Source organism: Hyalella azteca, unplaced genomic scaffold (genome assembly GCF_000764305.2).
Source record: "Hyalella azteca isolate HAZT.00-mixed unplaced genomic scaffold, Hazt_2.0.2 contig17841, whole genome shotgun sequence".
Lineage (NCBI taxonomy): Eukaryota > Metazoa > Arthropoda > Malacostraca > Amphipoda > Hyalellidae > Hyalella > Hyalella azteca.
In genome coordinates, this window is record NW_025947610.1 from 224,322 (window position 1) to 235,749 (window position 11,428).

Here is an 11,428-nt window from a genome sequence, read left to right on the forward strand (position 1 = left end):
ATGCTGCTGCTGCTGTTGGTGTTGGTGGGACTGATGACGGAGATGATGCTGCTGCTGCAGGTGATGGTGTTGGTGGGACTTGTGAGGGAGCTGATGCTGCTGGTGTTAGTGAGACTGGTGAGGGAGTTGGTGTTGGTGTGACAGGTGAGGTAGTTGATGCTGCTGGTGTTATGGGCAAGGCATCTCATCACCTTATGACAGGTTTAGGACGTCGTCGTCATCGGTCACGCTGATGCGCCACCTTCGTTGTCCTCCATCTCCAAGCCGTCGATAGGCAGGTCACTCCGCCCTCGGGTCCCAGAGTTAACTTTAAACTTGTTCTGTTCATCTGCCCTCTTTTTAGCCAGCTGATGCAAGATGCTGTTACTTGTCACTTGCCGAGGGTAGTGGTCCATATCACGATAACTTGAAATCTCGCTCAAAAAGCATTCAGTCGTCTCCTGAATGTCGCAGGGATGAACTCCCCTCCTCTCAGCTCCTTCGGCAGGGCGTTGAACAACTCAAGGCACAACACAAGACGCACCGATGCGGGTGGCCTCATCGGACCTGCACGGTGCCTTGGCCGCAACAAAATTGGAATTCACCGCAACAGAAACTGCAGCGAAAAAAATAGAGCAGCGATCTTCTACCAGTGGCTGACTGAGTAACTTTCTGCGACTGACTGACTTTCAGCACCTAACTGAGTGTCAGACTCTGACTGACTGACATAAACCGGCCGACTGGCAGTGCCTGATGACTGTAGGCGTCTGACGGACAGATGGCGCCTGACTTTCAGCGCCAGGCCGACTGTTACCACCTGCCTGACTGCCAGCACATAATTTGTTGCAAGCACCGACTGCCCTTCAGCGAACATGATGATGAAAATCTGACATACTTGAGTGGCGGTACCCATGAACCCAGCGGCGTCAGCATGAACCCGTGAACCCAGCGGCGTCAGCATGAACCCGTGAACCCAGCGGCGCCAGCATGAACCCGTGAACCCAGCGGCGTCAGCATGAACCCGTGAACCCAGCGGCGTCAGCATGAACCCGTGAACCCAGCGGCGTCAGCATGAACCCGTTACAACCAGCGGCTTCAGCATGAACCCAGCGGCGTCAGCATGAAAGCAGCGCCGTCAGCATGAACCCAGCGCCGTCAGCATGAACCCAGCGCCGTCAGCATGAACCCATGAACCCATTCTTCGCCGGCGCTGTGATGGCGGCATCGAAACTGGACTGCATTCCGCAGGCTGTACCCCGGGCATGGCAGGCTGTACCCCGGGTATGGCAGGCTGTACCGCGGGCACGGCAGGCTGTACCCCGGGCACGGCAGGCTGTACCCCGGGCACGGCAGACTGTACCCCGGGCACGGCAGGCTGTACCCCGGGCATGGCAGGCTGTACCCCGGGTATGGCAGGCTGTACCCCGGGCATGGCAGGCTGTACCCCGGGTATGGCAGGCTGTACCCCGGGTATGGCAGGCTGTACCCCGGGTATGGCAGGCTGTACCCCGGGTATGGCAGGCTGTACCCCGGGTATGGCAGGCTGTACCCCGGGTATGGCAGGCTGTACCCCGGGTATGGCAGGCTGTACCCCGGGTATGGCAGGCTGTACCCCGGGCATGGCAGGCTGTACCTCGGGCACGGCAGGCTGTACCCCGGGCTCGGCAGGCTGTACCCCGGGTATGGCAGGCTGTACCCCGGGCATGGCTGCCGTGGTCAGCTCAGCGGGGCTTCGTCTCCCGCTGTGCGCCGCTCAAACCTGACTGACCAGACGGTCAGCACTACACAGCCAGCACCCTGTGTTGTTGTCAGCACTACACAGCCAGCACCCTGTGTTGTTGTCAGCACGTTGTGTTCTTAGGAAACTTAGGAAAATTTACGAAAACGATGCTAAAAACCAATTATTAAAAACATTTTTTTTTAAATAAGGGAGTGAAAATTTTTTTTACAGTGATAATGATTTTTACTTCGCCATGAAGATGTTTAGCTGCTATTGACGTAAATACTGAATTATAATTCTTTTCTAAGGAACTGGACAAAATTTCAGTCGTTTTGAAATCGGAAATTTACAGGCTTCATCTTTAACAGCAAACTCTTGCTATTCAAGAGGAGAATTTCAAATCGATTTTCATCGACATAAGACTCACTATTCGAGGAAAGAATATTAGGATTTAATTTTCCACGACGAATTCCCTGAGCGCAATTCAGTGGAGCGCAATTCAGTGGAGCGCAATTCAGTGGAGCGCAATTCAGTGCAGGATAATCGCGCTGCAGAGTCGCGGCGCATCTTTGCATACAAGCGTCGCGCCGGCAAGTCATTTCGCTGCTATTAAATCCCGACGCAATCTTCCCGCGCCTCCCGCGCGCCGAGCGTCGAGCGTCGAGCAGCATATGCGGCGCGGCGAGCAGCATGTACGGCGCGTCGAGCAGCTGTACGGCGCGTCGAGCAGCATGTACGGCGCGTCGAGCAGCATGTACGGCGCGTCGAGCAGCTGTAAGCATGTACTACGCGTCGAGCAGCATGTACTACGCGTCGAGCGGCATGTACTACGCGTCGAGCAGCCTGTGCGGAGCGTCGAGCAGCATGTACAGCGCGTCGAGCAGCCTGTGCGGAGCGTCGAGCAGCATGTGCATGGAAATAAGACGAATGGCATTACTCTGAATAGGATGATGTACAACGAACTGATTCATTAGTAAGTGAATAAAGTAATGTATGGGAAAATTAATAATGATACTAAATCAACGGATTGGAAGTAGGGTAAGGAAGTCGGATAATGTACTCTGCTATATATATATTTATATTATTAGTTTTCATTTATAACGTTAAAAATGAATGTTGATTTTAAAGTGAAATTTTTACTTTCAAATCTATTGCTTGATTAAGGGGAGCGTCTATCCCCAAAAATTATCTCGGCTATTTACAAACGGATCACTCTGAAACTTGGTACACATATGTAAAATGGAGAATAACTCGCATTTTGTTCATGTGAATTTTTCGAAAAGAATGAAAAAAACCCTGAAATTCTTAGAAAACGGTCAAAAAAGGGGGTACTTTTGAAATCCATCGCGAGATGGATTTCAAAGATGGATGGATCCATCGCGAGATGGATTTCAGCGAGACACATATCATTCGATGCGTAAAAACCATATCTATAAAACTGCGTTGGCATTTTTGAAATTTTCATTTTTGAGGGTGTGGGACCCTTTTTCGTAAATTTTTCGGAAATTTTTCGATTTTTTTCGATTTTTCCCCACTTTTTACTGAATAAAATCCAAACTATAAATAAATTAGAAAAACCCAAACGCAACTTTGTAGATCTTTTATTTGCAAATCGAATGATATATGTCTCAACGTTGTAGCTTCAAAACTTCAGGAGGAGATAGGTTTTCCGTGACAAAGTGTGAATGTTGAGGAGAGCGCGACAAAGTCCCGCACGCACCACAAAATGCGCTCAATGTAGCATAGATACCAAACTAAACGTTTCTGGAGCTTGATTCCACTCAAGGATGATGGGAGCAACTACATGCACATCTCTTTTTAAAAAGCCCGGAGGCACACTGAGTCAGACCTCACAAAAACACTATATTTGTAGTGGTGGACAGCGAATTATCTCATATCTAATTACTGAAAGAACTCCCCCCCGCCCCCCTTTCATGAAGTGTCGTGTACGTAAAAATCGACGTACAGAGATGGTAATGATACCATTGGATAGGCCAGAATGTCAGCTTTAAGATGAGACTAAACACGTAACTGCAGCACAACTCAAGTAGACACTATATTTAAAGAGCTCAGCAGCTAATTAGTTCCTATCTAATTACTTAAAGAACTCCCCCACCCGCCCCTCTTTCATGAAATGTCGTGAAATCATAAATCAACGTAGAGAGATGGCAGTGGTACCGTTGGATAGGGCAGAATGTCAGCTTTGAAATTAGTATAAAAACCGAAGAAGTAAAAATTTTCAATTTTAGGGTAGACGCTCCCCTTAAAAGCGATCTAAAAATAACTAAAATATCAAAGTCAAAAATATTCAACTTGTAGAGGATTTGCAATATTACTATTGATTAGCAACACTATTTTAATTTATCATCCATGAATTAAGGTGATCATATCCTAGATTGTTATATATATATATAGCCCTTAGATTAAACAAAATCAAACCACGGTGTTCAATCATGCCGCATATATGCCTTTCGGCGTCGTCTCCAATGACGCTTCTAAAATTTCCAACGTGAAGGTGCCACATAAAACTTTCCTTTCTCTAACAAACATCAATTAAAAGAATCCTTTATTGCGTTGCACGATTTACGGGAGTCAATTTCACGGCGAATAGGCGTTCTTGAAGCCAGCCTTCGATTCTCATGCGAGATTTTCCGCCTCACAAAGGGACACAAAATAGCTCAAAATCGAAGCTCGAGCTTTTGTTGCTCTTTTGTGGCGTGGCGAAGCTGGTGGCCGCTTCTCCTTTGGTGCTTCTCTTTTGGTGCTTCTCCTCTGGAGCTTCTACTTTGGTGCTTCTCCTTTGGTGCTTCTCCTTTGGTGCTTCTCTTCTGGTGCTTCTACTTTGGAGCTTCTACTTTGGTGCTTCTCATTTGGTGCTTCTCCTTTGGTGCTTCTACTTTGGTGCTTCTTCTTTGGTGCTTCTACTTTGGTGCTTCTCCTTTGGTGCTTCTCCTTTGGTGCTTCTCCTTTGGTTACTTTGGTGCTTCTCCTTTGGTGCTTCTCCTTTGGTTCCTTTGGTGCTTCTCCTTTGGTGCTTCTCTTTTGGTGCTTCTCCTTTGGTGCTTCTCCTTTGGTGCTTCTCCTTTGGTGCTTCTCCTTTGGTGTTTCTCCTTTGACGCTTCTACCCTGGTGCTTCTCGTTTGGGTCTTCTTCATTGCTACTTATTTGGCGCTTCTCCTTTGGTCTTTTCCTTTGGATATTTCTTCTTTAATGCTTCTCTTTCGGTGCTTCTCCTATAGCGCTTCTGACGCATTGCAAGAAAAGATACACATAATAGATTCCAAGCATCGATTTGGGGAAATCTCATAAAAACTACAATCGAAGAATCAATCTTTCATCGATCTTTTTAAAAATCAATCCTTGAAAAATTTCTGCAAACCAGATTTAAATGAACTGAACTTCTAATTAACTAATTTAATTATTTATCTACCGCTTCGGAAGATTGATCTCGATTAATTAAACACTGAAAGATCGAGACGAAGTGGTCAACAATTGATCGAAGATCGATGGAGTTCTTGGTCGGAGACTTGTCGAAGTTCTTGCCATTGTTGTTGTTGTTGCATCGTCATTGTGGTCAAAGGAAACCATTCAAATAAGAGCAGACTAAAAAATACAATAAATCGAGTGGCTTATAGCATCCTATATGTCACCACAATACCGCAGAAATTACATCACCGAAACAATACCTGAAGATAACGGCCGAACTACATCGTATATTGTTACACTCATGTCTTTAGCAATAATATTCTCAATGATATTCTCAATAATATTCTCAATAATGTTCTCAATGATATTCTCAATAATATTCTCAATAATATTCTCAATAATATTCTCAATAATATTTCCAATAATATTCTCAATAATATTTTCAATAATATTCTCAATAATATTCTCAATAATATTTTCAATAATATTCTCAATAATATTCTCAATAATATTCTCAATAATATTCTCAATAATATTCTCAATAATATTCTCAATAATGTTCTCAATAATATTCTCAATAATGTTCTCAATAATATTCTCAATAATGTTCTCAATAATATTCTCAGAAATTTATTGATTTATTGAGAGGAGAAGATATTGTAACCACTGTATATGCTTGCAACAATTATATTCCGCAACATTTAATAGGAGGATTTGTATGAAAGTATTATAAGAACCAACGATTGCGGAAACCAACTAACCAACGCCACCGGAGCGGAAAAAATACCAAATTTTTAGAAATTATTTAGAATTCAACCATTTCAAGGTTGAAAAGATTCTCTAGATAATTATAAAAACCGTCAATCGTGACGTAGAAAAAATTCGTAAACACATTACTTACATTTTTTGATCATAAATAAAACCAGCAACTAGCGGTTTCCGAACGATTTTATCGAGGAAACTTCAAAGATGATGACAACGAAACGCTTACGTTAAAAATGTAACGTTTTTATGTATAAATTGTATTTTGCATTAGATAATATAAGCAACATCATTGGGTGATGCTAAGCCCAGCATCAGCCAGCAGCGCCCAGCAGCGCCCAGCAGCGCCCAGCAGCGCCCAGCATCACCCAGCAGCGCCCAGCAGCGCCCAGCAGCGCCCAGCAGCGCCCAGCGGCGCCCAGCATGCAGCAGCGCCCAGCAGCGCCCAGCATCACCCAGCAGCGCCCAGCAGCGCCCAGCAGCGCCAGCATCACCCAGCAGCGCTCAGCAGCGCCCAGCAGCGCCCAGCAGCGCCCAGCGGCGCCCAGCATGCAGCAGCGCCCAGCACCCAGCAGCGCCCAGCAGCGCCCAGCAGCGCCCAGCAGCGCCCAGCAGCGCCCAGCATCACCCAGCAGCGCCCAGCAGCGCCCAGCAGCGCCCAGACATACCTCCATAAACGCGCTATCATGCCGCGTTAATTTATTTTGCGGGCGTCGGGAGCGCGACAAAGCGCAGGCGGCCGACTTCATTATTTGATAGATTGCCGGGCAGCAGATTGCCTTCATCGCCATGTTGCGCCTAAATGCTCCTTATGTTGCGCCTAAATGCTCCTCATGTTGCGCCTAAATGCTCCTCATGTTGCGCCTAAATGCTCCTCATGTTGCGTCTAAATGCTCCTCATGTTGCGTCTAAATGCTCCTCATGTTGCGCCTAAATGCTCCTCATGTGCATAGCACGCCCCCGTAGTGACAAGATTGCATCTATTGGTTCGCATTGCGTGTCACAGTGGAGTATTAACCTCGGGGTTTTACTCACAAGTGAAGTATTACCCTCACATTGGAGTATCGCCCTCACATTGGAGTATTACCCTCGTAGTACTAACCACACAGAAAAGTAATACCCCCCCCCCAGTATCACCCTCACAGTAAAGTATTACCTTCGTCTCCAAATTCACCTGGAAATTACTAACGCAGTCTAGAAGCTGCAGAGCGCCCATTCCCCCCTTCCCCTCTTTCCTTTCCTCGGATTCGAGGGCAGCGGTCCGGCTTCCCTCTTGATGAGACCGAGACCGGCACACCGTAATCTGTTTGCAGCGCGGCTCAGGTTCCACGTCCCGGTTGAACTTGACGGTGTTTGTAGCCGGTTACACGCGAAAGGGTTAAGGGTATTCCCTGCTGGTTGCGCGGGGGAAGGGTTGAGGGATTTCATACCGGGGATGCACGGTAGGCTTGAGGGTGTTTCTAGCCGGCTGAGCGCGGTAAAGTTGAGGGTATTTCTAGCCGGCTGAGTGCGGTAAAGTTGAGGGTATTTCTAGTCGGTTACGCACGGTTGTGTTATGGTACTCCATGACGGTTATCTGGAACGGGGTTGACGTTATTTCTTTCGTCGGATCTCAGACTAGACTTGGATTGAGGGGTTAGAAACGATGAATTCAAACCTGAAGATTGAATTAGATTGTTCAAACCTAAGTTTTTATATTCGTAGTTATTCATACCTGGCTGTTCGTACATCCGTAGTTTTTCGTACCAGCCCGTTCGTAAGGAGTTATACGTACCTGAGTTTTCGTGCCTGGGTGTTCCAGGTCCAGCATGTAATATATCTTTTTTAAGTGTACCAGAATCTGAAACTCTTTCATGAGTCTTGGGAGCTGCCGAAAGACTGAAGGATATGAAGGAATATCCGCGTTAAATGTAAAGGAAAGACCTACGATATTACACACGGTACATGCATAACACACAGTTGAATTATAAACATGAAAGTATACAACGGCAGAAATCATTAGCCGAGGAAATATGCTGTTTGTGCAACGACCGAGCCGATGCGTGTAGCTGGTGCACTAAGAATATGAATTTAGTAAGTGCAACTAAAATTACATGTTTTGCTATTTATCTAATAACTATTTCAGAATGAATTATAATTTTAAATATGAATGAAATTATACTCACAAATACCGCAGCAAAAAATTTAAATTCATGTGTATTTAGGTTGCCAACGAGCGGCTACGCCATGCAGGCAGAGCTGCGTTCACTTACTCAGATTTGTGTTAAATAAATCAACATACGCTAAGTTTATTGCTAGGGGCGGATCATCGTCGGCCAACGTTTGGCCGCCCATAATCCAGCCAAGACAACTCGTAAGAATATAACCTTTGCGGGGCAGCGATCAAGGATCGATCGAGAGGGTGAGAACGGCTAAAAGTCACGTTGTGGTTGCCGTAGAAATAGCATTAATAGTGTTGCTTGTCGTAGGAATATGATCAAAGTGGTATTTCCGTAGTAATAACATTGTTAGTCGCAGGTGCAAACATGATAACTGGAGGCCAGAAGGCAATTCATAAGCTCTATTATTCGCACATGACCGCGGCTTCGGCGTATGGAGAGAAAAGTGCGTGGTGCGTGAGAGGGACGTGCGTGGTGCGTGAGAGGGGTGTGCGTGGTGCGTGAGAGGGGTGTGCGTGGTGCGTGTGAGAGGTGTGCGTGGTGCGTGAGACGCATGCAGTGCTGGAAGGATGGCAGGACGACGCAGTGTTGGAAGGATGGCAGGACGACGCAGTGCTGGAAGGAAGGTAGGACGACGCAGTGCTGGAAGGAAGGTAGGACGACGCAGTGCAGGAAGGATGGCAGGACGACGCAGTGCTGGAAGGATGGCAGGACGACGCAGTGCTGGAAGGATGGCAGGATGACGCAGTGCTGGTGGATGGCTGTAATGACAGGAGCAGCCTGGGTGGTGCCAGGAGCAGTTCTGTCTGCAGCCTCCTGTCATTACCTGTAGAGTTCGTCCTTTAATTACCTGAACCCTTCCATCGCCTCCCACACCTTCACTAATGACGCCTTCCTTCGCCCTAATTCCCCCTTCCGTTAGACGCTGGAAAATACGTTTTTAAAGCATTTAAGCTAAATTTCGATTCAAAAATCACTCACCACAATCAACTAAAACTTTATATTTAGAATCATGGTCATTTACAACCGCTCTAAATCTCCACGAAAGTTCAGGAAAATTATAACATCACCACCCACACATAATCAATAACTCACAGGCATCATCACACCACGCTCCACATGCACCACTTACTGCAATTTACCACATTCACCACCCACCACCACTTGCAGGACCACCTCCAGCACTCGCACCCACAACACCGCACTGATCACCACTAGCATACACACAGAGGTGGGCAGTAGCGCGCTACATGTAGCGGCCGCTACTAGCGGCCGCTACATTTTAAGTAGCGGTTGCGGCGCTACATTTAAGTAATTGTAGCGGTAGCGGTAGCGCCCGTTACATTTACAGCATGTAGCGGTAGCGGCCGCTACATTTCAAAGTAGCGCTACCAAGCTCTGCATATTCAACACCATATGCACCACCATTATCACTTACATCGCCACATTCATCATCACTGACATCCATCCACAATGCCAAACTCACCACACTCACACTCACAGCACTCGTCATTAACTTACCGCCAACAGCATCGCAATAAAACTCTCCACACAAACGACTTTCATCACCCTCACCTTATACTCACCACCAAACATCTCCCAACTCTCACCACACCGTGCCGCCACTGGGATGGCCAGCATTGCTCCATACCATCATCACTTTCATATACCTTCCCGTGAGCAATTAGGCTTCCTTCCTTCCTCCTTCCTTCCTTGCTTGCTTCCTTCCTTGCTTCCTTCTAATCATCCATCCTTCCTTCCTCCTTTTATTCCTTCCTTTCTTTCTTCTTTCGTTCCTTCTTTCATTCCTTCCTTCCTTTCTTCTTTCAATCCTTCCTTCCTTCTTTCATTACTTCCTTCCCTCCTCCTTCCTTCCTTCACTCCTTCCTTCCTTCCTCTATAGGCTACTAGCCTATGCCTATGCTTACTAGCCTATGCCTATGCCTATGCTAAGTTAAATGCTTACACCCATAGCTCCATTAGGCCACGGCCATTGTTCAAGTTGCATATTCGTCCTGGATTCCCAACTCCAACAAGGCCTTACCTCCACGCTTACCCCGACTCGCCACCCAAACAAACCTAACCTAACTGCAGTAAGGTTGGGTGTTGGGGCAAGTGGGGAGGCTGGGGCTATTCACTGGCTGCCGTAAGGTGAAGAATATGGGTAACTGTAGAGGTAGGGCCATGTTGAGGTTCCAATTGAATTGAAATGGTCACTGGCTGCAGTAAGGTGAAGAATAGGGGTAACTGTAGAGGTAGGGCCATGTTGGGGTTGACTTGAAACTAGGCTGACTTGGGCGAAGGCTGCATGCGGGTAGACGACGCCATGGCTTTAAGTAGATCCGTAACCGGTATAGGTGGCCGTGGTTTCTAGCCTGGTCTGCGGCATCGTAGCTCCGAAGCTTAGTGCATTTGTCCACGTTTAGGTTGAAAGTTGGTTTGTTTGATAGTTAAATTTGGGGCCAAAGGCTGCGCCAACCTCACCAGAGGCCATGTGGAGACACGACAGTCGAAGGCTTCAATTAAGCAGGAGTCGGCCATTAGAGGCTAGGCAAGTTATTGAGTCGGCCATTAGAGGCTAGGCAAGTTATTGCTGCCTCCTACCACTCACCACAAATGTAGCCAATAAATATCCCGGCACCACAATTACCCACTGGCCTATCCAAACTTCGCCGCCGCCGCTGCCGCTGCCGGTTCCGGTGAACCTGGCGGCATCTTAGCGCGCTGTACCTTTCCGTGCGTCAGCTGTGCACGCACTCCGTGGACTGCCGTGCACCACGAAGCTGTGCACGCACTCCGTGTACTGCCGTGCACCACGAAGACGTGCGTGAAGAATATTAGATTATAATGAGTTTATGTCAATAAATCAGATCACTGCGATCATTTCTTGTTCTGAATGTTAGAAACAATTTCATTGTGACCTTCAAGCTGCATGACCAACCTCCACTGCGGCCACTCCACTGCGTCCTGCGGCCACTCCACTGCGTCCTGCGACCACTCCACTGCGTCCTGCGGCCACTCCACTGCGTCCTGCGGCCACTAGAAGACACGAGGGGTGGGGTTAGGGGGAGGGAAAAGGGCCCACGGAGTGATAGTTGAGTGGTGATGTTGAGGTATGAGTGGTGAGTGATGGTGGTGAGTAATGTTGAGCGCTTCTTATGAGTGGTGGTGGTGGTGAGTAATGTTGAGCGCTTCTTATGAGTGGTGGTGGTGGTGGTGAGTAATGTTGACAAATGACGATTTGCTACTGCATTTAGGAGTGAGTGATGAGATGTGATGTGGTGTCGTAATAATGACACAGCGTTATTATAAATGCCAAACTTAACCTAATGCCATCATCACATCTTGGCAGTTCTGGCTCAGCGTCGCACATCATCCGCTG

At 47.3% G+C, this 11,428-nt stretch overlaps 2 protein-coding genes across 2 annotated transcripts; both read right to left on the bottom strand.

Moving 5' to 3' along the window:
* Positions 1 to 1,114: 1,114 nt before the first annotated feature.
* On the bottom strand, positions 1,115 to 1,684 carry LOC108669756 (splicing factor 3A subunit 2-like). Its single transcript, XM_047885406.1, has one exon. The coding sequence runs from the start codon at positions 1,682 to 1,684 to the stop codon at positions 1,115 to 1,117; it is 570 nt and encodes a 189-aa protein (XP_047741362.1).
* Positions 1,685 to 4,480: 2,796 nt separating this feature from the next.
* LOC125179473 (putative RNA-binding protein Luc7-like 2) lies at positions 4,481 to 5,268 on the bottom strand. Its single transcript, XM_047885407.1, has 2 exons — positions 5,243 to 5,268; positions 4,481 to 4,889 (listed from the first exon to the last, which is right to left on the bottom strand). The coding sequence occupies exons 1-2, from the start codon at positions 5,266 to 5,268 to the stop codon at positions 4,481 to 4,483; spliced, it is 435 nt and encodes a 144-aa protein (XP_047741363.1).
* Between the last annotated feature and the right edge of the window lie 6,160 nt (positions 5,269 to 11,428).